At 60.9% G+C, this 24,032-nt stretch overlaps 11 protein-coding genes across 11 annotated transcripts; 8 read left to right on the top strand and 3 right to left on the bottom strand.

The window, feature by feature from the left end:
- Positions 1-346: 346 nt before the first annotated feature.
- Positions 347-1,534, bottom strand: PAN0_001c0470 (stress response protein; the record flags this gene model as incomplete). Its single annotated transcript, XM_014804086.1, has 1 exon — positions 347-1,534. One exon carries the CDS (start codon positions 1,532-1,534, stop codon positions 347-349), a length of 1,188 nt encoding a protein of 395 aa, XP_014659572.1.
- A 1,089-nt stretch (positions 1,535-2,623) lies between these two features.
- PAN0_001d0469 (uncharacterized protein) lies at positions 2,624-3,947 on the top strand (the record flags this gene model as incomplete). Its single annotated transcript, XM_014804085.1, has 2 exons — positions 2,624-2,901; positions 2,999-3,947. The coding sequence occupies 2 exons, from the start codon at positions 2,624-2,626 to the stop codon at positions 3,945-3,947; spliced, it is 1,227 nt and encodes a 408-aa protein (XP_014659571.1).
- Positions 3,948-4,076: 129 nt separating this feature from the next.
- On the bottom strand, positions 4,077-4,601 carry PAN0_001c0468 (uncharacterized protein; the record flags this gene model as incomplete). The annotated part of the gene is made up of 1 exon (XM_014804084.1): positions 4,077-4,601. One exon carries the CDS (start codon positions 4,599-4,601, stop codon positions 4,077-4,079), a length of 525 nt encoding a protein of 174 aa, XP_014659570.1.
- Positions 4,602-5,391: 790 nt separating this feature from the next.
- PAN0_001d0467 (class II aldolase/adducin domain containing protein) lies at positions 5,392-6,611 on the top strand (the record flags this gene model as incomplete). The annotated part of the gene is made up of 5 exons (XM_014804083.1): positions 5,392-5,484; positions 5,569-5,941; positions 6,032-6,227; positions 6,304-6,373; positions 6,480-6,611. 5 exons carry the CDS (start codon positions 5,392-5,394, stop codon positions 6,609-6,611), a joined length of 864 nt encoding a protein of 287 aa, XP_014659569.1.
- Positions 6,612-6,791: 180 nt separating this feature from the next.
- Positions 6,792-7,464, top strand: PAN0_001d0466 (uncharacterized protein; the record flags this gene model as incomplete). The annotated part of the gene is made up of 2 exons (XM_014804082.1): positions 6,792-6,810; positions 7,067-7,464. The coding sequence occupies 2 exons, from the start codon at positions 6,792-6,794 to the stop codon at positions 7,462-7,464; spliced, it is 417 nt and encodes a 138-aa protein (XP_014659568.1).
- A 92-nt stretch (positions 7,465-7,556) lies between these two features.
- On the top strand, positions 7,557-10,364 carry PAN0_001d0465 (uncharacterized protein; the record flags this gene model as incomplete). The annotated part of the gene is made up of 1 exon (XM_014804081.1): positions 7,557-10,364. One exon carries the CDS (start codon positions 7,557-7,559, stop codon positions 10,362-10,364), a length of 2,808 nt encoding a protein of 935 aa, XP_014659567.1.
- Positions 10,365-12,252: 1,888 nt separating this feature from the next.
- On the top strand, positions 12,253-16,188 carry PAN0_001d0464 (uncharacterized protein; the record flags this gene model as incomplete). The annotated part of the gene is made up of 1 exon (XM_014804080.1): positions 12,253-16,188. The coding sequence occupies one exon, from the start codon at positions 12,253-12,255 to the stop codon at positions 16,186-16,188; it is 3,936 nt and encodes a 1,311-aa protein (XP_014659566.1).
- A 343-nt stretch (positions 16,189-16,531) lies between these two features.
- On the top strand, positions 16,532-16,870 carry PAN0_001d0463 (uncharacterized protein; the record flags this gene model as incomplete). Its single annotated transcript, XM_014804079.1, has 1 exon — positions 16,532-16,870. One exon carries the CDS (start codon positions 16,532-16,534, stop codon positions 16,868-16,870), a length of 339 nt encoding a protein of 112 aa, XP_014659565.1.
- Positions 16,871-16,928: 58 nt separating this feature from the next.
- On the top strand, positions 16,929-19,634 carry PAN0_001d0462 (uncharacterized protein; the record flags this gene model as incomplete). The annotated part of the gene is made up of 1 exon (XM_014804078.1): positions 16,929-19,634. The coding sequence occupies one exon, from the start codon at positions 16,929-16,931 to the stop codon at positions 19,632-19,634; it is 2,706 nt and encodes a 901-aa protein (XP_014659564.1).
- A 214-nt stretch (positions 19,635-19,848) lies between these two features.
- Positions 19,849-20,877, bottom strand: PAN0_001c0461 (malate dehydrogenase; the record flags this gene model as incomplete). Its single annotated transcript, XM_014804077.1, has 1 exon — positions 19,849-20,877. One exon carries the CDS (start codon positions 20,875-20,877, stop codon positions 19,849-19,851), a length of 1,029 nt encoding a protein of 342 aa, XP_014659563.1.
- A 1,726-nt stretch (positions 20,878-22,603) lies between these two features.
- On the top strand, positions 22,604-23,746 carry PAN0_001d0460 (ribosomal protein L4; the record flags this gene model as incomplete). Its single annotated transcript, XM_014804076.1, has 2 exons — positions 22,604-22,678; positions 22,907-23,746. 2 exons carry the CDS (start codon positions 22,604-22,606, stop codon positions 23,744-23,746), a joined length of 915 nt encoding a protein of 304 aa, XP_014659562.1.
- Positions 23,747-24,032: the final 286 nt, after the last annotated feature.

The raw sequence follows: 24,032 nt of genomic DNA, 5'->3' as shown, positions 1-24,032 counted from the left end.
GAGTTGTCGCTACCATGAGAATTTCGCACCGACTCTCGGTAAGTTATGGCTTTCGAGAGCACTTTCATTTCAGCCTACAGTAAGTACTATACAGTACAAGGGGAGGGCAGGGGATTCAATGCAACTCTCGCAGCAAGACTGGCAACATTTGCCGTCGCAGTGGCACGATCATCTTGTGTTCTGCCAACGACACGCATGACGACACTCTCACGATGTAATGCAGAACTTGCAGCCCACACTCGTCCTCATGCCTACAGCCACCGACTAGCGCCTTGCAGTCAATGTCTCTGAGCCGCTCTTCGACATTCCTTCGGGAGAGACTACTGAGCGAATACACTGAGTCCATTCAACCAGCCTGGTAGATGGCGGGACCAGCGACCACATGCTTGTTGATCAAAGACAGATTGGCGGGAGTGTAGAACGTGTCGGTGTCCGTCAGCGCAACAAAGACGGTGCTGTTGACCAGACTCGGTCCCTGGGGGTAGACAGTACCACCAGGCTGCCTGGCCTTTGCCGTGCGTGCATTCATGTCCACGTCGTACAGTTCCGTGTAGGACACGTTGAACTGCGAGACGTAGGCGGCGAACTTGGGCGTGCCCGACGTGTACGTCCTGGTCTTCTGCCTGTACGGTCCCTGGATCTTGCCAGGCTCGTCCCAAGAAAACAGATTCTCTTGGCCTGCGTGCGTCAGCGCCGTCACGTTGTTACTGATCGACGGTCCGCCGGCCGCCTTGCCGGCAGCGATCGCATCCGGCTCGTTCAACCACTTGAGCGCAGGGTAGATGTCCCAGGCCAGCGGCTGATTCTCCTCGGGACACGAAACGATCCACGGGCTCAGCAGCGTCCAAGCCCACGACTGCGGCAGGCCCGTCTCGAACCACTCGGGCATAGGGAAGAGTCCCTCAAACTGGCGAAACGTGTACTGCTGTCTCGCCTCGGTCGTGATCGACTGAAGGAGAATCTGAGCGCTAGCCCGATTGTCGAGCAGATTCAGGAATCCGTACACGCCCGACTCGCCCCACTTGGTGAGCCTCTGGCAAAAGTCGACGAACTCGGGCACCGTCTGGAAGTCGTAGCGATAGGTGCACTGCTTGGGCGCCTTGGCTCCCAGCATGTTGGACAGCGCCACGGCATGTCCGATCTCCTGCTGAGCCATGTGTCGGATCAGATGGCGATCCTCGGCATCGAGGCCGTGAGCATCGTAGTCGGCGTCCGAAAACTTGACCAGGCCGTAGTTGAAGAGGTCGAGCTCAATGTACTCCTGGTGCAGAGCCAGAGCGATCGACTGAAAGTCAAAGTCAGAGATCACCTGATACGAGGGGTCCTTGACAGCCAGCGAAGAAGCTGGTTGGTAGCTCGACGAGATATTCTTGCCCGCCTTACTAGGGTCGGCGCCGGCGCCCAGCTCAGCAGAAGTCACAGGACCGCCCTGCTTCCTGCTCATCATGCTAGGTGCAGCCGACGCAACATCGAGGAGAGAGGCGCACCCGAGGGCGATCTGCAGAAGCGTCGAAAGTTTGGTGAGTGTCAGCATCTTGAAAGGTGCTGGTCGGGGGTGGGAGAGTACTGGTGAAGAAGTGGCATTGCAGACGGAGTTTCAGCGCTACTTATAGGCGTCCGTCCATTCCTATCTGGCAGAAGGACCGACCAATCAAGCTATCACCCACACTTCGGGAGATAGCTCTGTCCTACTCGGTCATGGCCAAGCCAGGGCCACTCTTGGTCCAACCTTGCTCCTGTAGGCTGTGCTTCGCGAAGATCTGCCGGCGGATGACGATTCTCGCCGATCGCGGTGTCTCCGCTCTCGTCCGTCGGAGCGGTCCTCGAGCTCGCTATGCATGACCAGCTTTCGACTGGCCAGCGTTCCCCGAAAGGGTCTCTCCACCTCGGTTAGTGCCACGAAGGGTCCGTAGAGACTATGCAAAGACTCTCGGCACACACGGCACTAATGACTCAGGGATGACCGTACGTAGAACGTCCGGCAAGCCAGCCTACCACATGCAGACACTAGCGCGGCAAGCCGCGTCAAAGCCATGTCAGCATAGCATGGATCGAAGATCACCCTGCCGAGCGTGGCATTACTCACTTTGCAGTCTTCCACACGATGGATGTGACGCGGTATCACCTGTTGGCCGACTTGCTAGCGGCTGCGCGAAAGTCCGCATTGTACACTTGACCGGTGCGGTGCCAAGCGTCTCGGCGCCGAGACGATCTGCATGGAAGCCTCTTGGGCGGCATGACAGATGGCGATGAGTGATCCCTGAAGTGATTCAGCGATCCGCTAGATCTTTCAGCGCACGCTGCGGACCCTGGGTGTGGCTACGGAATTTCGCTAACGAGGCTGACCTTGTGGACGCTACCCGCGCCGAGTTTGACAGCGCGGGACTGCGGTATTATTACGCGCAATGCTCCACCTCCACCCCCGGAAATTTCCCAGCGACGGAGTTGATGATTCATTGCGGCCCCAGCAGGACCCGGAGTCTGAGCTCAGCTCTTGGACGCGCCCTTTGCGCACTCCACCTTCGAAACGGGTCGAGAGCATTCTGCTCTTCCACCATCTGCGTCCTTGACCGACTTGATTCTGTGCATTCTTGCCCGTCGGAGCCGGTGAAAATATCGCAACATGCCGCAGACTAGAAGCAATGGAGGCGCAGGAGGGAAGGAGCAACCCAAGCCTCCTTCGAAGCGTAAAGCTGCCGACTCCGAGACTGATCAGAATGGAAGCAGCAAGAGCCGCCGCAAATCCGATGGAGGCTCGAGCAGCGAACAGCCTCCGTCTGGCCAGAGCGGCGCGGATAAGAAGCTCAAGGGCGACGACATCGAAACGCACGAGACCGGCAACAACGAAAATGACGCAGATGCTCCCAGCGAAGTGCCTTGGCACGTTACCGAGAAAGGCTTGTACGTATGCTCGACTCAGGCTTGGCAATGCGACTCTCAATTGACCATCTGCTACCATTCTCAATCGTGTTGCATTACAATGGCATGGCTGTTACAGCATCTACTGGCTGTATCGACCCAAAGTGGTCGCGGCAGACAAGGCCGAAACAGCCAGTGCAGAGTCACTCGACGAGGTGCAGAGCACCTTTATGGTGCTCGTGCCCCGAGCAAGTGAGTCGGACACAGCACCGGCCTCAAGCGCCGAGAAGAAGGAAAACGAAGAGGGTGACAAGCGGGAACCGCCGAACCCGACGACGTACCGCCTGATCTCGCTGGGAAAGAAGCGTATGCCCAGTCCCGAAGCAGCGATCGCTAGCGGCAGCGAGCCGGGCGGCATCGGAGGTCGACATAGCGAAGCCATCTGGGCCACGGTCGCAGACATTGGCGCCGACCTGAACAACCTCGCTCAAGGCATGGGAGAGGAGCGCTATACGACCAAGACGCGAGGAGACCGCGTCAAGCCAGCCGCCAGACCCGCAGGTCGTGGCCATTACGCGCTGAGCATCAAGACGACCGATCCAGCGTCGTCTCGAGAGGTCCGGCTGACCTATGACATCTCGCATCCGAGTAGCAACGAGTTTGGTGCGGTGCAGAAAGAGCTCGGTCTGCATCCCTCGTCGTCGATTCTTGTGCAGATGCGCAACCCGACGTTGGCACCTACCGGACCTGATGCGCTCGCAGCCGGACTGCCTGAGGACAAGAGGGCCAAGTTGACCAAGGGGGAGCTGGAGGAGAACTTTGGCGGAGACGTCAAGAGCAAAGGCAACCGCTATGCACGTCCGGAGCAGCCTTCGCTGCTCGATCGCCAGGGCGTGGAGTTGCTGTTGATCAAGAGGGAGAAGCAGGAGAAGGAAGGACTCCAGGGTCTCGGCGACGAGCAGAATCGCGCACTTGCCGATCTGGCTGAGCGCGACCAGGAGAGACTCTCGGACGAGGCGGTTCTGAAGGAGCTCAAGCTGTCCGGCCAGGATGTGAAAGTCGAGCCCTTGTCTGGCGAGTGGGCGTGATCTCATGGCTACTGCTTACCGTAACGAAAGCTGCGCTTGATCTGAACGGACGCGTTTGGCGTGATTGTGTGAATCGAACGCTTCGCAGCGAAGAGCGAGATGACGGGATGCCTGGTGTGCAGGCTATGCCTACAGAAAGACGCCGCCGGCATCTTCCTGCATTGGTACCGCGTCCGACGATCCTTCTGGTGCGCTTGCGGGTCGAGAGACACCGTAGTGGCTCTGCACGTCCTGCTGTCCTGTCTTCTCTTCGAGCACGTCGAAGAGCTTTTCCACGACGCCGTTCTGCTTGGAAATAGTGGCGTCGTTGTCGGTGCAGGCGTTGCGCATCTCGGCCTTGTCGTGGTCGTCGAGCTCGTCTGCCGTCTCTTGGACGAACTGCTCGATCTGGCGATTCGAGTCCTCGAGCCGTGTGACGCTGTCTTGGAGACGCTTGATTTCGTGCACGAGCGTCTCGGCATTGAGGCCACGGAGCGCCTCGGTGGTGACGCTCGAGTAGTCGCCGACCACGGTGGGGACCTGCGTTGCGTCAGGGATCACGAGAGGCATGTTGTCGCGAGCGGCTGTTGATATGAGGAGGCCGCCAAGGGTGGGTTCAAACAACGTCAGCTCTTTGCAGTCCGGGTGGAGGGTTGTATGAAGCCACGCAACCATGGCTCAGCGCCGAAAGTTGATCGAGTGCCGAGTCCCGGCTAGCCGCACAGTCACAGAACCCTCTGCGGGTCGGGGTCTTGAACGGCCTAAAAAGGCTCGCGGGCCCTTCCGATGTTAGGTTTCCTACCTCGCTTCGGAACTTTTTGTTAATATGCTCAAGAGCCAAGCCAAACAGCCACACGGCAAGTCGATTTGGCGAAATTCATTCAAATATTAATCGAGCAGCGCTCACCTGGCAACCGTGTGGGAAAAGCGGCAGGGCGACTGGGATGTGGGAGCGGTGGGAAGGCGAGTGAGCTTCCCCGCATTTCGACAGCCCCCACGCCTATCACCGAAAGGCTGCTGCCGTCCGAGTGTCGGGTCGCTTTCGGAAAAGCCGAGCGTTGTGGCGTGTCTGCCAGAGCCAAGCTAGCCGCGCGCTGTGCGGCGTTGCCGGAGCCTCGGTCCACCGCTTACCGGGCCTCGAGAGAGAGCCTGGAGCGACAATGCACGCCAGGGCATTGGGTCGGCTGGTGCACTGTGCATCTTGCACGGCGTGCAGCGTGGGACCCTGGAGACAAATGTAGTCCTGGCTGCAACGGCAACTGCCGTCAGAGTCGCCACATCAGATGCCGCCTGCTGCAGCCCTCACTTACCTGTATAACCCGGCTCATTTAGGGCTCGATTCTTCCACCGCCCCGTCTCCCCACCGTCACTCCCTACTTATACTTGCCGCTTGATACCGTGCACTCTTTCGTCGTTTCCCCATCCAATTGATCCTTCAGCCAGCCATTGCAGCAGATTCGCACCCATGTCTCCGCCTACTGCCACCGACAACGTCCCAGCCTCCCAGACCGGCGCTAAGGAGGTGCAGAAGGGCGCACCCAAGTTCAAATTCCCCAAGGTGAGCACCAACATCCCTTCGTGGCCAGCAACCTGCCGCATGGAGAGCATCTACTAAGTCGTATCGTTCCTCTCGATCTGCCAGCCTACCACCTACGACTCGCTCGAGGCCGAGCGCCAGGGTCGCAAGGAGAGGCTCGCTCAAGCCTTCCGTGTATTCGGCCACCTCGGCTTCGAGGAGGGCGTCGCCGGCCACTTGACGTTCCGAGACCCCATCCTCAAGGACCACTTCTGGGTCAACCCCTTCGGCGTTCCGTTCCGATTCATGACCGTCTCTGACCTGCTGCTCATCGGTCCCGACGGCAGCATCGTCGATGGCGGTCGTCCCGAGAGGATGATCTACAACCAGGCTGCTTTTGCCATCCACCACGCCATCCATACTGCTCGCCCCGACCTTGACGCCGCTTGTCATTCGCACTCGATGTACGGCAAGGCCTTCTCTACCCTTGGCAGGAACAGTAAGTGTTTCACATCAAGCTTTCGAGCGCACTGCAAAAGCATGCGAGAGGAAAAGAGGCTGACGTGTGCAATCGTTTCAATCTTTGAAGTCGAGATCACGACGCAGGACAGCTGCGCCTTCTACAAACAGTGCGCGCTCTACGAGAACTTTGGCGGCGTCGTGCTTGCCGACGAGGAGGGCAACAACATTGCCAAGGCGCTCGGCGACAAGAACCGCGCGCTCGTACTCCAGAACCACGGCATCCTCTCGGCTGGTACCTCGATCGAAGCGGCCGTCGGCTACTTGTGAGTTTCCATCAAAGACTAGCTAGAAGCACAATTCCGCTGCTGACTTCTGATATGCGTCTTGTCACCACCACAGCATCATGCTCGAGAAGCACTGCCAGGTGATGCTTCTTTCGGAACCCGCCGCCGCGGCCCGAGGCACCAAGGTATGTCCATTCTGCCCCCGATTCACGCCAACTTGCCGACTTGAAAACATGCGACTGACCTGGAACGTTCCTTGGCTCTTTCCACTTCTCCTCTCGCGAATGATAGCCTATTGTCATCGGCCACGAGGAAGCCGAGTTCACACGCCGACAGGTGGGCAGCGACCAGGCGCTTGCCTTCCAGGCCTCGGTCTACTTCGACACCATCGCCCGTCTCGACAAGGGCGCCTGGAAGGAGTGATTCGTCCCGCCTTTTCGTCTCCGATCTTGTCTTTATTCTGCAACTCTTTTTGTTCGATATCATCATCACTCTGGTGCATGGAGTGTGTCCAAGACCCTGTCGCAGTCGAGCGAAGATGCAAGGCGATCTTTTTAGCGAGGAAGTTGAGTGTTAGACCGGCAACCACATTGTGACGCGAACATGCCCGCTCGATTCCGAGGTGAGCCTGGCAAAATCGCAGTCTGCGGCGTGCAGACGGTCACAGACCACCACCGACGCGAAGTCGAGCTTCTCCAGCGCACCCGCGGCGCGGCTGGCCGGGCTGCTGGATTGATGCGGAATCGGATTTTTGAGTGTTCAAAACCGAGTCGCGGTGGGCGAGCCAACTGCTCGACAGCGGCGCCCTGGCTGGAAATCCCGCTGAGCAACGCTGCACGAGTCGCATCTCGCCCTCGCCCTCGCTCGCCCTTGCCCAGGATCCGATTGCCGCTCGCTCGCATCCTCCTGCAAAGCTCCCGAATTGCTGCGCCTGCCACCTCGCTCCTCTCCACCATGCTCATCGACCTCTTCCGGACTCACCGCAGCGCACTTGCATGACAATCCGTCGTCGAGCTCCGGTTCCGGTTCCGTTATCCGCAGCCGCCGCGTCCATCCCAGCGCTCGCTGCCTCCACCAGCATTCCCTCGACCAGGCTCCATACCATCCCAGCACCGATAACGAGCGTCCACTGCTAGGGCCTAGGCGTCCCTACACGGAGAACTTCTTGCGCTCCGCTCCTCCCACTCTCTCCATCCAGCCTGCTCCTTCTCTCCGACCCTCCGGTCTGGTCGCGCAGTCCCACTTCAGCCCAGTCCGCATTGCTCGACCCTTCTGAAGCCGGCGCTATCCTCCCATCCACGCCACTTCGCGGCAGCTCATCCAGCCCGGCCCGCTTTCCTCCAACTCGGTTTCCCCTAGCACATCATCATGGCGGGAAGGCACAGCAAGTCTGGCTCGTCAGAGACGGACGCAAAAGCCTCAGAGGCAGCTACAGCTGATTCGTCTCAGCTCGAGACTAGCGAGGCAGCCACCAATCTCAAGGCAGAGGAGACAGAAGCTCCAGCTGCGAGTGCAGAGGGCTCCGCTGAACAGACAGAAGCCGCCGAGCAAGAAGACTCGACAGCCCAACCTTCCGCCGAAACCGCCCACGACGATGCCGCCTCGCGCGAATCGTCTGGATCCGACGACAAGGCTGTCGCATCGTCACCCTTCAAGAAATCATCCAGCAAGTCCAAGAAGGGCGGCAGGAACTCACGCGGCAAGTCCAATGGCTCGAAGCGCAGCAGCGACGAGCTCGACTCCACCAAACCCGAGAACGCCGATCCATCTGGCTCCGCGGATGCCAGCACCGACGCAGAAGCTCAGCAAGGCGGTGGCGCTGAGGCTGCTGCGGATGCGGACATGAACGGAGTCCAGGAGCAAGCATCCGCGTCTTCCGCAAACGAGAAGGAGGAAGAATCTACGAGCACCGGTTCCAACGGTCGAGACACTGCCCACGCCAAAGGCGCCCCAGCCAGCAAAGAGCTCGCTCAACTTGGCCTTGGCTCCTTTGGTGACGGTGCAGAAGACGCGCTCGGCCCACGCCGCTCTCGGCGTGGCCCAGGCGCATCGCCCGACCCGAAGGCGCGCGTCCCCAAACCTGAACCTGAAACAGATGCATCTTCACTGCAAGGCATCCCAACCGACTCAGCCGAGGCAGATGACATCAACGATGCTACCGCCGTCAATCAAGACGCTCAAGCCAGCGCAGACGCCGTCGGCGCCGCGGACGACGATCAGAAGGCAGCTGATGCTTCCGCCGTGCCGCAAGAAGCCATGCAGCTGGAGGAAGGCGCCGCCGATGCCAAGGTCGAGGCGGACAACGGATCTGGTCTCGAAGGTCAGCCCGAAACAACACAAGAAGCAGCCGAGATCGACGGCCACGACGTGCAGCCCGACGAAGGCGAAGCCGATTACGGCAACGCCGACGAGGCCGACCTCGAGGGCGAGGAAGGCGGCGACGAAGGCGTCACTCGCTGTGTGTGCGGCAGTGCAGACGAGAACGTCGGGCTCATGATCCAGTGCGAGACGTGCAAGTGCTGGCAGCACTGCGTGTGTATGGGCATGCAGGTCGAGGAGGACTGCCCCGACGTCTACTTCTGCGAGCAGTGCCGACCCGAGCTGCACATCCCCCTCTTGCGCTCGCTCGGCCTCCTGCCCAAGGCCGCCAAGAAGAGCAACGGCAAGGGCGGCGCCAAATACTCTGCTCGCGAGCTCAAGGAGGCCAAGGACGCCATCGCGCTGTTGGCGCAGGAGAACGCACGCAGGACGCAGGCTGCCGAAGCCGCCGCAGCCGCGGCTGCCTACAACTCTCGCGACCGCAAGGGTGGAGCCCACTCGCGAAACGACAATTCCAAGGAGCAACCCAAGAGCCCCAAGAGACGTAGCACCATGAACAGTCGCGATTCGGCCTACGGCGGATGGGAACCGATCCCTCCCGGTCTGCTCGCCGACGGCGAAGTCTGGGATGGCGTGGATGACCGCAAAGGTGGCAAGAAGCGCAAGCGTGGACTTCCGGACGACCCGAACGAAAGCTCAGCAGAGACACCCGAGGCAGGTGCGGGCGGCATCGACCCGGCATCCGCATCCGCGGACTCCAAGCGACGACGCATGAGCGCCAGTGACGCTGACCACCACGGAGACGCCGACATGGAGGAAGATGAGGCTGCCGCCGCGGAGGTGTCGACCTCAGCATCACGGGACAAGAGCAAGAAGAAGAAGGGCAACAACCAGTACACGGTGCGAGAAGCCTCCGTCACTGCTGAGGCCGCCTCGTCGAAGCCACGTCACCCGAACCAATATACCTACCGCAACAAAGACAGGAACGCGGCTCCATCTGCCAACGGTCAAAAGGCAGGCTCGAGCTCGACCTCGAACCTCACATCGCACTCGCCGAGCCCGAGTCCGAGCAAGGGCCGAGCGGAACACTCGCGTCGTGCCGCGGCGCGCGAGAATGCCAGTCAACTCGGCACACCCGCTCCCGGCGAGTCGTCGGGCGCTTCGGCTCGCGGGGCGGGCTCAACGGTGCAGTGGGGTCTACCCGACCACCTCACGCACCTCGCCTACCTGCTTCCTGGCCCGGGACATCGCAATGGATCCGGCAAGACGTCCGGATTCGCTTCGGGCGAGGAAGCAGGCAACGGAGGAGGTGCGATGGACAAGAAGGGCTCGTCGAGCGGCTCGGGCAGCTCCGTGCCTTCGCCGCCAGCGTCAGGATCGGTGCCGACGCCGTTCCACGTTCTTTCGTCGATCGAGTCTTCCACCAAGGTGCGCTTCCCGAGCCGTCGCATGACGCTGGGCGAGATGCGCAAGCGAGTGCGCAACATTGGCGAGTATGTGACGCGGAGCCAGATCGAGGCGGTGGAGCGAGAGAAGCGCATGAAGCTGCTTGGCATCGTGCCGCCGTATGTCGAGGAGATGGAGGCTGAGGCCGAAATGGAAGCCGAGGCCATGCAGAACGGCGCCAAGAAAGCCGGGGATACGCGCGCAGATTCGGCTCCGGAGCAGGTTGTGGACGGCGAGGGGAGCAAGAAGACGACTGCAGCCACACTGGGCAACCAGCAACCGCTGCCACTCAGCATGCGACTCATGGAGGAGCTTACACGCGAGCTCATCCAGTTTCAGCGAAGATTCGGCGTCGGCCCGGGCAGCTACGGCAGCATCAGCAATGCGCAGCAATCGGCAGGCGTTGCTTGATGCGGGGCATAACATTCAAAGCAGAGCCGGACTGAGTCACACCTGCAATCATCCAAATTTGCTTTCTTGTTTGCCTCTGGAGGGCGAGCGTCGCTCACGGCAGTGACGTGTATGGATGAGGATGGACTTGAATCTGATAGATGAGTTCCGTCGGAGAGAGTGTATCGATGCGGTGCGCCCGGCAGATTGTCAGCATGTGAATCGCTTTGGGGCGGCAAATGGAAGGTTCCAACGCAGCGTGCTAGGGCCTGCTCGGACCGATCGCTTCCGCAAAAGTTAAGGTCGATGCGTCGGCGGTGCCGTCGATGGTGAGCTGGGAAGCAGGGATCGTAGACAGGAAGCAATGGAAGTATCCTCGGTATGCCCGTCGGCGTATCGAAGAGATAAGATTGATGCTAGCCCATCCTTCGCTAGTTTCGACTACAAACTTCCCGATTGGTAGTACTGTACCTTTTCAGCCAGACACAGTACTTTCGATTGATTTTAGCCAGAGAATCGCAACAAGTTGCCTCAAAGCCTATGATCGAGTGGGCGATCGAGCCGTGCGTTACCTGAAAGTGGACCTGTAAGAACGTCCTCACCCGCCCGAGCCAAACCTCGTGGGGCGCAGTCGAGCCTCGTTGAGCTAGGAAATACTGACCTGGTTGGCCACCGAGTTGCGTGAGCAGCCGCCAGTCGCCATGCTCCTGTGAAAGGACCTGCAGCTATGCGCTCGACCGTCACCCAGCGGTCAAAGATGACAATCATCTCTTCAACCGTTCGACGCTGCCCGGAAAACCTCTACGGACTGACTCTTGGGCAATCGCACCTTCCCTTTGAGCATGCAAAGGGCAGGGCCAAGAGTGTCACCTTTGCGACGCGCCAAAAAGAGATGACTGGAGCTCTAGCCACCTTTTTCTTTTTTTGCAAAAAGTCGGGAAAAAAGGGTGCATTTTTTTTTAGCCCAAGTTCACGCAGGACCCTTGCAAGCGAGCGGAGAGTCCTTGCCCCAGCAGGAAGACACGCAAGCAGGCATGTGCAGACGCGCTGCTGCAGCTTGGACTTTTCTTCGCCCGCCTCTCGCGACCCTGGCATGTCGGCGTTCACACCGGTCCCGACCTGCGTGCAGCCAGCCAGGTGAGGGGGAAACATGCAAAACAGCAGCAGCGCCATGCCCGCTCGCTGCATTTTCTTGTGCCTTGTGCATTTCGCGCGTACAGTAGCTTGAGCCTCTCCCCGCCCTCTCCTGACGCAGCTGCGCCTGTTGGCGAGCCTCACCTCGCTGGAACCGACGACGGTGCAATTTTGGATTTCCTGCCAGCGTGAGGCGCCTGCCAATTCTTGCCTTCCGTCCACACCCATCGTTATCCGTCGCCCTCTTTCCCACCTCCTCCAATCCCCTCCCACCTACCGCTTCGAACTCCATCCGTCTCTTTCAGCTTGAGCGCCTTCGACTCACGATCGGACTGCCACGGCCCATTGCCGTGTCCGCAAGCAATTGTCCCACGTCGAGCTCAATCTGCCGTCTCTCAAAGTGGCCGTCGCCGTAAATTCAATTTCTCGTTCGAATCACCACAACTACGCGCCACGTCGCTTCGGTACCGCGCCCTTGCGACGCGACCCTCACCACCTTTTCCCGTGGGCCTTGCGCGCGTCATCTTGGAGATGAGCAAGACCCCCATGCGCATCTTGGCCTGACCATCGAACGTCGTATTGTCGCAGCCGACACAGCATATTTGCACACACCCATTCCCGCATACATCCATACGCAGGACCGCCCGCGTCGTGGTCATTACCCTTTCGAACGAAGCTGACGAAAACGCTGCGACCATCGCAGGCTGACTTGGGCACCGTTTGTGCCATCCTCTCAGTCAGTTTGGCCGTCCTCGACCGCTTTTGATATCTCCACATGCCTCCGGCACGCACATCGCGCCGTTCCGGCCTTGCAGCCTCGGCCAGCTCCTCGAGCATCGCCTCGCCCTCCACCAGGTCTCAAAGACAGGACGCCCCCCTCACTTCTGGCTCAGCAGCAAGATCGGCTGGACCGTCAACTTCGCGCGCTACGCCTCGCTCGACCGGGCCGTTGGCACCAGCCTTGACCGCGCAAAGCAGGCAAAGCGCCGAAAGAGATTCCGTCCAAATCACTCCGACAAAGTCTCCGGCTTCAAACAGCTTCAATGACCCCATCATTATCGATGACAGTGACGACGATGCCGATCCTGTCGCTGCAACGCAGCCGCTTTCGAGCTTGTCTCCCTCCTCGATCGTCAATCCCGACGAAAGCACATCGACCACCACTCTCGACCAGTCCTATGCCACCTCGCTCACCAGCGATCTCAACATGGTCTCCGACGGCACACTCACGTCAGTCAGCTCCGACGAGTCAGACAGCGACGTTCCGGAAAAGTCGGCCAAACGCGCTCTTCCCTTCGCTACGCCTCCGAGGCGCACAACTCGTACCGTACGCAGCACCCGCGTCGGAACCACGGCGACGCCCGTCTCGTCCACAGGCCGCAAAGCGCCGAGTCAGACCCCTTCTGAAACACCCACTCCCAGCCGCAGGTCAGCTCGCATCGTCTCCTCGGGCTCAAGCGTGAAGAAAGCGCTTCAAAGACGAGATGAACTCGACGCCAAACTACTCGCTAGCCCTTTGCGTAGGAAGCCCGACGCCCTGGATCCACCATCAAGCCCGCCGACCAAGAGACAGCCTGGACGACCGCGAAAATCCGCTACTGAAGCCAGCCTTATGCAGACGCAAAAGTCTCCGGCCACAGTGCAGCCACCAGCAAACCCTCTGGCTCAGATTTCGAGCTCGGCTGCGTCTCGTCGCAGCTCCCGGCTGTCTTTACCAGCTGCCGCAGAACCAAAGGATGTCCAGACAAAGGCGGCCAATAAGGCAGATGGCGAGTCGCAAGAGCCAGAAGCTCAGCCGAAACGGGGCAGGCGCTCGCAAGGCGCTGCTGTCTTGGCAGACACTCCTCCCGCCAGCGTCAACGGAAGTCAAGCTGCGGAAACTCCGCCAGCGAAGCGCGGTCCTGGTGGGCCACGGAAAATCACGCCCGAGGAGGAGTCGACCGTGTCTATTGCATCGAGCTCGTCTGCCAAAATACCCACGCGCTCTAGCAAACGCAGCTTCTCCGATCTCGCGAAGGCGGCGGACGCTGCTCCAGGCGGAACCTCGGAGCAGGTTAACGAGCAGTCACCCAGGCGCAAGCGAGGAAGACCACGCAAGCAGGCACCCGATGAGGCTACGGATGAGGACCACGGCGCAACTCCCGCCGACATCGATCCTTGGAGCGCCCAAGCCGAGGCGGACGCCATCGCGCGACAGCAAGCGATCGACATGCTCGATGAAAACGTCAGCGAGCTCAGCGATGCCAGCGAAGAATCGCAGACTTCCTCGGCACCGTCGCAGCCGGCAGCGCTTCCGCGCCGACGCGGACGTCCACCAAAAGACCGTTCGCCTGACGGAGACAGCGTCAAACGTGTGAGTCGCCCGGAGAAAGGCGGCAAAAAATTCCGCGTCACTGGTCTCTATGCTGGCGAGGCCGAGGCAACACCGTCCGTATCCTCCACCAAGCCGACACAGGAGCGAAACGTGGTGTTCCCGAACCCCATACATTTTGGAGCCAAGCTTTTGGTCGAGGAGCGCGACTTTTGCTTGCCCTATCCGATTCATCAAACCATGGACCAACTGCGCGAAAAGGTGCACGCCAAGCGCAAGCCTCCTCGCTACCAACAGATCAGCAAGAACAAGTACTATTCGCGTCCCAAGCTTCAGGGCGAAGTGCCTCTGTGCAACTGCCAGCCAGGCAGTGGATGTGGCTCGGACTGCATCAATCGCATGCTGCAGTTCATTTGCGATCCCAGGACGTGTCCCAACGGGAACAGCTGCACCAACGTCAGTCTCGGTCGCCGTACCGGCATCAAGACGGCTGTCGCCTACTACGGTCGCCGTGGATTCGGCCTGAAGACGCTCGAGGCCATCAAGAAACACGACTTCATCGACGAGTACCGCGGCGAAGTGATCAATCTTAGCGAGGCCGCCAAGCGGGTGACGGAGGAATACAAGGCGACGGGCAACTACTATTTGCTCGACTACGACTCGGCGGCTGGAGAGCTGCTCGATGGCGGCCGCAAGGGCAACATCACTCGCTTCGCCAACCACTCGTGCGACCCCAATTGCCGTATCGAAAAGTTCATCATTTGCGGCACCGACGAGGCATTGTCGGCCGAGTTCCAGATCGGTCTGTTCGCTAATCGCGACATCGAGGCGGGCGAAGAGCTCACCTACAATTACGGTTGGGCTGCCTTCCAACCTCGCGACACTATGACCGGAGCGCCGACGGCTCAGGTGCCTACCGAGCAGTGCTTGTGCGGTGCTGCCAATTGCTCAGGCATCCTCGGCGGTAAGAAGGCACCGGCTACTAAGCTGACTGCTTCCGATGTTGCTTCTGGCTCGCGCAAGAAGGCGGCCAAGGGTAAGGGCAAGGGGAAAGGAAAGAGTCGAAAGACGGCGCAGACGACGGCACGCCCTCGCCTGCGCGCGATGACGCCCATGATGAGCGCCACGCGCCTGTCATCAGCGACGATGCCGGCGTCGGCTCGCTTGAGTGCGGCAGGTTCCAGGAGCTCGAGGAAGCGCGAAGAGACACAGGCGAACCTTGTCACAAAAATCGTGATCAAGCGTATGGAGCGCTCTGCACGCATGGCGGCGGATACCGTAGCGTCGAACGCCGAGCCTTCGGCGGCCAGCAAAGCCACGCTCGAGAGCACGATCGCAAAGCGCGGCGTAGATGTGGCGGCTCCGACGCCCAACGCTGCGTCTCCCTCTTCACCAGCCAGCGTTCCGACCCCCGTACGCCCTCAAACCGCGGTGCGGCTCCCCCTGGCGACGCTGGGCACCGCAGCATCGGCCATGCCTATTCAGACTACGCCCGCCAGGGTGCAGTCAGAAGGCTCCACACAGCAGGCGAGCGGTGCGAAGCAATCTGCGTCAGCGCAAGGCCGGGTCGCCTCGGAATCGGGCGGTGCTGCATCGACGGCGCTCAGCAAAGCCAGCGACAAGAACGCCAGCGGGTCAAACCCTCGCGCGCTGCTCGCGCAAAGCCTAGCCTCGTCACGGCTCGGAAACAAGTTTGGACGCGCAGCGACGGTGACTCGCGGTACCAAGGACCGAAGATGGTCTGCGGCGCAGGCGATGGTCTCGGACGACGACGACGCTGCCTGGAACGTGTCGGATTCCGAAGAGCGAGCTTCGGATTTTCAGGGGCAGGACGTTGCAGCACAGCCGACTCCTGCTCTGGATAAGGCTGTTGCTGGCCCGCGTCGCCGCGGGCGTCGCAAACTGGTGCTTACCCCCGAGGAGGCTGAGCGGCGAGCGGTGGATCGGCGTGCAAGAAACGCCTTCCTAGCCCGCGTGCGCCGTGCCTCGAAGCGGGGCATTGTGATCCAGGATCCCACCCAGCATCCGCTCAAAAAGATTAGCATCCAGTGCACGGCAGCGCCAGAGAACACGTATATCCCGGATCTGCCCTCGTCGCTAGTGACGCTAGGCATGACCACGGCAGATGCTCGTCGTGCTCGCAACGCCTTTCTTGCGCGCGTGAGGAGGGCCGTCAAGCGGGGCTTCCCCAAGGACCTTGCGATCAAGATGGCCGCCAAGCCGCTCCCCGGCGATGGATCGCGAGACACGCCCGTGATGCAGGCACAGCGTGCGTACTTGGAACAGTTGGAGCGCGAGGCAGTCAGCGAAATGGAGGCGGACGCAAGGGCCTCCTCCAGTCGAGACGCCGCACAACAGAGCGCCCCGCTCCCGTCAGCAACATCAGCCGTCGATGGCTAGGTGGACACATCCATCTAGACAGCTGTGCAGTGATTCAACCCTACGAGCAGCACTCTGCAGATGCGAGAACATCCTTTGTACGGCTGCTACAGCCGATGTAACCAAGCCGTTTGCACTACTGACAGCTGCAACGATAGTCAACTTAGCTGTTGGTGTGGTTGGAGGCGCACTGCTGCAGGGTCCGGCCGTGCATTGACCAGATCCGGTGGGAGGGGGGAAAGGTGGCGATTTAATTGGCAACTGTTAAGCTGAGTGAAGACGCGCGCAAAGGAATGGCGACCCTTGCCCTGGCGATTTTGCCTGGATTCCGCTTTCGGAGGTTTGAGGCGGATGGGCGCCAGCTATGCTGCGCCGTGCCTGGCCGGGAGCGCCTTTAAAGAAGGGTCGCTCGCCATCGCTCGGATCCGCTCTCCCCTCCCAAATTTCCATTCCATCCGGATACCAGTTCATTCTCGGACCCGCACCAACCCCGCATCCCCGCCCCCAACCCCGGCTCCCGCTTAGCTCGTGGGCCGAGCTTTGCGGACTTCAACGATTGGCGCCGTCGTCAACAGCATCGCACGCCTCCCACGGGCCCTGGCCCCGCAGCATCATCGTTGCGCTCGCCACCGACCGTGTGCGGAGCGATCGCAAGACGCACGGCGCCTCGGCCATCGCTGACGAGGACGACGCCGGGAATTGATAAGTGCACTGACTTGCCTGAGTGCTGGCGAGGCTCAGCAACTTAGCACAAAGCCTAGATGGATACCGGGGCGTCTGAGACCGAACCGTTGGTAGGTCTGAGCGAGGGCGACGACGTTGGCAGGCACGAGTCGGCGTGGCAGCATGCGACCGATGCGAATCACAACGGCATCCATGCACAGGCGAGCTCGGCGCTCAACATCGAGCGTGATCCAGCAAGCATGAACATGAACGGACAGGACGCAGGCGACGCCAGCCCAGCACAGAGGGGGATGGCAGAGCATGACCACGATGCCGACGACGGCGGCCGTAATGGCAGCATGGGCAATGGCAGCGCCGATCTCTCGGTCTATCGATCGCCCAGTGGACCGCCGTCCGCATCGGCATCGCCGAGCCGCAGTGGGCCGACGATCCTCATGGCCTCTCGCAAGCAGAACAGCGCATGCGACGCATGCCGCAGCCGCAAGGTGCGCTGCAACCGCGACCCGGGCGAGGCCAAGTGCAACCACTGCAAGGCCAAGAACATCGAGTGCACCACGCTCTACGTCCAGTGGGCGACGTCATCCTCGAAGCGGCCCGTGAAGCGTGCACGCACTTCGCTGCTCGCTGCTTCGGAAGAAGAGAAGAAAGAGATCCCCAAACCGCCCGAGATCGCCGACGCGGCGGTAAACGCCCAAGACCGCTTGCTCAACGCCCTCTTCCAACGAGATACCGAGTATGCACCCATCGACAACCATGTCTACTACTACAACATCCTGCCATGCAACACGCCGCTCTCGGCAAGCGGCTATACCGTGCGCAACATCCTCCCTACCGCCTACCTTCCCGGACCAAAACCCGCCGCCATCACGAATGCCGAGCTGCATCTGCTCGATCGGCAGAGGAGGGAGGACTTTGTCAACGACCTCGTCGAGACGTTCTTCTCCGTGGTGCATGCGCGGCTGCCACTGCTTAATCCGCAGACCTTCCGCAAGCGCTACTATGAGCGCAGCAAGGAACTCGGCGGTCCGCCGTCGGACGTCACGCTCGCCATTGTCATCGCATGGGGCGCCAAGTTCAGCGAGAATCCGCTCATCGCGCAGGACCGTGCCGAGAGCGCTGTCGAGCTCCAGAGGGCGCACCAGCAGGCGCAGGCAGCTCTGCTCAAGGGCGAGTCCGAAAAGGCGGATCAAATCACGGGCATCAAGGGCGGCATCGAGCAGCCCATCCTCACCGTCCCCGAGGAGCTACGCGACCACGGCCGCAATCGCATTGCCGACCACCTCACCTGGCGAGCGCAGGACATCATGGACCGTCTCCGCGTGGCGCGTGTCGCCACGCTCGAAAACGCCCAGGCGTGTCTGCTGATGGAATCCATGCTGCTGCATCCCTCGGTGTACTTCAATGGCAATCCTAACATCGCCGGAACGCCCATCGCTGCGCCTCACCGCAGCCTGCTCGAATACACCAATGGGCATTGGTACGTGATCGCGATCAAGCATATGATCGACCTCGGCATTCATTGCAAGGAGAAGGTCATGACCATCAAGGACCCAGCGTTGCGCGGCGAGACGCTGTTCGCGTGGTGGCTTGCGTGCATGGCCGACGCCGCCTCGGCGCTGTACTTCCAACGCCGCTCGCTCATTTCGGCCGAAGACTACAACAGCGACCCACCGGTCGCAGACGCAGACAACAAGAAGGTGGCGCCACATCCGCTCGACAGCATCGACTCGTACCTCGCCTTCTTCGGGTCGATGCACGACGCCGTCACATTCCAGGGCAAGGTCTCGGCGATGCACTTTGCGCCGCGTAGCCACATCGAAGGCGTGCCCTTCGACAAGGTCGCCGAGGCCGCCGAGCTGCTCAAGAAGTGGCGTGTGGATCATCTGGAAAAGGTCGGTGTGCCGCTGCCGCACTGGCCGCCGCATTGGGACTACATTGCGGCCGTGAGCGCGTGTACGAGCGATATCAACTACCACGCCAACTGGATCTGCCTCTGGCGACTCGTCGACGAGACGGGTATCTTGGGCACGGACCGCTCCGACGCAACATCGCCTATTCACCAGGACAGGCTCAAGAGGAGGAGTGCGTCGGAGCGCGAAGTGCCGCGTGGAGACGCGCCTGACCCTGACCGGGTGCAGGCCGTGCTCGCCACGATCCAGGAAGAAGCGCTCAACAGCGCGCTGCGTATTGCTGGGCTGACCGAAATCCTGCGCAGCAACCAGTATCTTCGACTTGACCCGGCGAATTCGCTGCAGAGTCTCGAGATGGCGGCGCACATGCTCATTCGCTTCCAGCGCTCCGAGGTCGACATCATCGTCGCGGGTTTCCGTCAGTACGGCTTGTCGTACGAAGACTGCTTCGACAAGGCCGACGTGATGGAAGACCTGGCGGCTGCGTACAATGCGCGCGCGCGCACCGACCCGAGCTTCGTGCCCGGTTCGGCGCTCGGCTTGGCCATGGAGCGCGATGCAAGTGCGGACCAGAACGGCATCCCTGAACTCGCGATTGCGGCCGCCGCACTGTCGAACGCCGCTGCGTCCGCAGACACCTCGGCCGGGTATGGCTTCGACCCGCAGCAGTCAGGGCAGGCGCAGGCCGTCGAGGATCCAGAGCAGAAGCATGCAGGCGCCGCAACATTTGATGCTATCTTCACCGCGTCCGGCGACGCAGTTGCAAACAGTGCTATCCACGACGATCCTACACAGCGCTCCGACGGTATTGCCGTTCACTCGAATCAGGGCACGGCAGTCCATTCCGACCCTACACAACCCGCTTCGCTGTAGACCATTCATACCACGCAGACGGCAAATACCACAGCCTGTGCTTTCAGCCTCATGCGGTCAGAAAGGCAATCCGAGTGGTGGGGAGTTTTGATGGCATTGACATGAGATTAGTGCGCGAGCAAAGCGATTAACGTGCAAGTGCAGGTCAATGGCAACGGATCAGGCACCAACTCCGCTGATCGCTCGAGCATCACGGTTGCAGGGCACGGAGCATCTAGGGGGAAGCGGCGTACCAGTCGACACCCTTCTTGATGTTCTTGGCGAGCTCGGGGATGGCGGCCTCGAGGAGCTTCTCCTCCTCGGCGGAGACCTTGCCGACGGAGTGGATCTCCTCGACACCGTTCTTGCCGAGGGTGACGGGGCTGGCGAAGAAGGTGGCGCCCTGGTCCTTGTAGAGGGGCGACTCGACGTAGGCGCACTCCTTGACGCCCTGCTCGCCGTTGAGGGCCTTGAGGAGCGAGTCGGAGAAGACGGCGGCGGCGTAGGCCATGGAGAGGGTGGCGGAGCCGGCGCCGTCCTTGGCCTTGACGACCTCGTCACCGCCGAACTGGATGCGGTGGACGAGCTTCTCGTACTGCTCGCCCTTGGCGACGGCGTCGCCGCCGTTGGCCTGCGAGAGGAGCGGCACGATGGTGACACCCGAGTGGCCACCGACGACGGGGACGATGGTCTCGGCGGGCTTCTTGCCCGAGATGCCCGAGAGGAAGGTGGAGGCACGGGTGACGTCGAGGGTGGTGACGCCATAGAGCTTCTTAGGGTCGTAGACGCCGGCCTTCTTGAAGACCTCGGCGACGATGGGCACGGTGGAGTTGACGGGGTTGGAGATGATGAGGAGGTGGGCGTTGGGGGCGACCTCGGCGGCCTTCTTGGCGAGGTCGCGGACGATGGAGGCGTTGGTGTTGAAGAGGTCGTCACGGGTCATGCCGGGCTTGCGGGGCACGCCGGCGGGGATGACGATGACCTCGACGTCCTTGAGCGCCTCACCGAGCTGGTCGGCCTGGTAGCCAGTGGTGGTGGAGGGGGTGTTGACGTGCGAGATGTCGGCGGCGACACCGGGAGCGAGGCGCACATCGTAGAGGCGGAGGTCGGTCACGAGAGGGTTCTGCTTGAGCAGCAGCGAGAGGGGCTGTCCAATACCGCCCGAAGCACCGAGCACGGCGACGGCACGGTTGGCCGAGGCCGAGGTGGAGAAGAAGCGGGGCGAGGTGGCCTGAGCCGATCGGAGAGCCTGACGAGCGAACATGGCGAAACACGGAAGATGAGATCGAGGAGACGTGATGGAGGAAGGTGACCAACGTGGAATCGGCGCATCACCACCGGCAAGTCCACGCCGATCGCAGCGCAGGCGCTGGGCACAGACAGAGTCACAATCGCATCCACACACTCACACTCGAGCCAGCCGGGCGCACCAGGCGACGGGATGACGAATTTCCCTTTTCTTCGGCGCCGCCCAACGGAAGCGCTCGGAGGCGCACGAAATCGACTTTTTGGGCCGACGAGCAGGCAAAGCGGGCGAACCGCGCTCTGCTGCCGCATCGCAAAGAAAGAGTGGAGTGCCGCTCCGCTCGAATTTCGTGCTTCTCGTCTGGCACTTTGACGTCGAAGACTCGGAAATTGCCCCGAGCGCGCACCGCCTGCGGAAGGATCAGGAAGAACATCTCGCTGCGATTGTTGGGCCAAGCTGCTCCTCCTCCTCCTCCGCCTCCTCCTCGGCACCACTTCGGCGATTCCCTCTGCCGCACGTAATCGTCCAACCATCGGGCCCATCACACCGTCCCGGCTCGTGGGCCGTACATTCGCTGTTAGCTCGTCTGTCTCCTCCCACATTTGCCGCGGCCTGCAGCTGCCTCGCATCTCTCGTCACCGTGAGAGCCTGATCCCGGCGTGACGCGGAGCGAGATACCCGGTCCGGTCAGCCTGGCGGTGCGATGCAACCCTGTCCAACGTGCGAGCCAAAGCAAATTGACCCTGACCTTTCTCGTGATCACAAAAGGATCTGCTACTTTGGCAACGTCGGTGTGCGCCGTTTCACACGCTACCGTGGCACTCTGCGGTCTGCTTCCGATTGTCTCCGTCTAGCCAGGGTCTTTGATCCTTCCAGCCGAGTCTGTCCTCTTGAATACGCCTGCACGCCGCGTGTTGCTCGTGGATCGAGCATGAAGCCTGATTCTTTCGAGCGGTAGCCTGCCGCTGATCCTGTTCCGCAACCCTGATCGACTTTGGTCCGCAGTTGGGGCCTGGCTTGTGTGGCAGTCCCGTCATGGCATCGGGTTCACACTGACGAGCCGATCGAGAATTTGGGATGTTAGGTCTTGGAGAGCTCGCGTCCCTGAATCAGCTAAAATTTCTCGACACGTGATTAAACGAAGCTCGGCCGAGGTCAGCCTCGAATTTTCGGATCGCGCGCAAGGCAGACGGTGGCCTCTCTGCACAGGCTGGCTCAGCTCGCGTGCCCCTCCCAGGATGCGAGAGAGTCGTCAGAGCCAAGTCTTTGCCATTCGCACGCCTCCCTCCTGTTTATCGACCATCATCACCCTCCCTCAAGACCGTTGATATCAGCCAAAATGGTACGCATCTCAGCACATGGCCCAACATAAGCGCCATGGACATTAGTAGATGCGGGATCTGAGGACATGATGCGGTGCTCCCAACCCCCGCCAACAGCAGCCTCTTCGCCGATGCCGCTCTGGCTGTACTCGACAATGCCCACCCGTCCTTGCATCGCATCGGAAACCAATCGTACTTCCAGCAGATGATCGTCGAAAGGAGTTGCTGCCTCTAGGAGTATCGCGCCAACCTTCACACGGCATGTCACGATGCTCTCTGATGGCATCCTTCCACTCTCCCGTTCGCGACTATTCGGCTCTCGCTTTGCATCGCGGTGCACTTGCCGTGGACCGGCGGACCAAGTGTATGACAGAACACAATGTCGTCTTCGCGTTGTCCCCGGACCTCCAGTACTTTTGGGGATGAAGCGATCCGCGCCGTCTCTCGCTACGCACGACGATGCCCTGGTCAGCTCGGGGACCACTAGATCCTTCGAGGTCAACCTTGGCTTTCGAATCGAGCATCGCTTGAGCGGCCGGTCGCTTCTGTAGAGCACTGAGTCTGTCTTCCATCCCGTTGCCCTACCAAATGTCTGTCGCTTCAAGCTTCAAACATGGCACAGGATGCTGACCTCGTCTCAATGACCCCCCTGCTTTTCTCCGCGCTCGTCGCATCCTCATCCCTGTTTCTCGTTGTGTGTTTGCGTTTGACTTTTCTCTCTACAGCCCAAGGCCAAGACCGGATCCGCCAAGAAGCCCGCCGCCGCCCCCTACTCCAAGGGCAAGGCTACCAAGGCCCCCAAGAACCCTCTCTTCGAGAAGCGCCCCCGCAACTTCGGCATTGGCCAGGACATCCAGCCCCCGCGTGACCTGAGCCGCTTCGTCAAGTGGCCCGAGTACGTCCGCCTCCAGCGCCAGAAGGTCATCCTCAACCAGCGCCTGAAGGTCCCCCCCGCGATCGCCCAGTTCGCCAACACCCTGGACAAGAACACCGCCACCAACCTGTTCAAGCTCCTCAACAAGTACCGCCCCGAGTCCAAGCAGGAGAAGAAGGCCCGTCTCGATGCTGCCGCCAAGGACATCGCCGACGGCAAGAAGGCCGACGCCAAGGCTGACGGCAAGAAGCCCCTCTTCGTCAAGTACGGTCTCAACCACTGCGTTGCCCTGATCGAGGCCAAGAAGGCCGGCCTCGTCGTCATCGCCGCCGACGTTGACCCCATCGAGCTCGTCGTCTTCCTGCCCGCCCTCTGCCGCAAGATGGGTGTCCCCTACGTCATTGTCAAGTCGAAGGCCTCGATCGGCGCTCTTGTCCACAAGAAGACCGCCGCCGTCGCCCTGATCCAGGAGGTCCGCTCCGAGGACGAGCGCGAGCTCGCCAACCTCGTCTCGGCCGCCAAGGCCAACTACCTCGACAAGGCCGAGGAGATCCGCCGCCACTGGGGTGGTGGAGACCTCTCGCAGCGATCCAACCACAAGCTCGCCAAGCGCGCCAAGATCGCCGCTCTCCAGCCCAAGCCCGTCGCTGTTGCCGCCCCCGTCGCTGCCGCCGAGGACGACGAGGAGTAAGCGTCTCGCACACTTGCTTTTGCGTCCCTTGTGCAGCTGGGCGCGAGCTCTCCAAAAGCTGGTTCCCGTCCTTGGGAATCAACACCCCTTTTTTCTTTCCTGGCCGATGTCATGTTCGCTCGCTCACGCTTGCTTGGTGAATGGATCGTGATGCCGCGCCTCCCTTTTGCTGACACGAGGCTTCCGCAGGTGGCTCGGATGAGCCGATGGCATCTCGGCTGCTCCGTTGTCCCGTTTTCTGTGCAGCCATCCAATGCGGTGCTGGGTGGTTCTCGCATTTGTACAA

This window comes from Moesziomyces antarcticus (assembly GCF_000747765.1).
Source record: "Moesziomyces antarcticus DNA, scaffold: scaffold_v10001, strain JCM 10317, whole genome shotgun sequence".
NCBI lineage: Eukaryota > Fungi > Basidiomycota > Ustilaginomycetes > Ustilaginales > Ustilaginaceae > Moesziomyces > Moesziomyces antarcticus.
The sequence above is the reverse complement of the archived record's forward strand: the minus strand, read 5'-3'. Positions and strand labels throughout refer to the sequence as shown.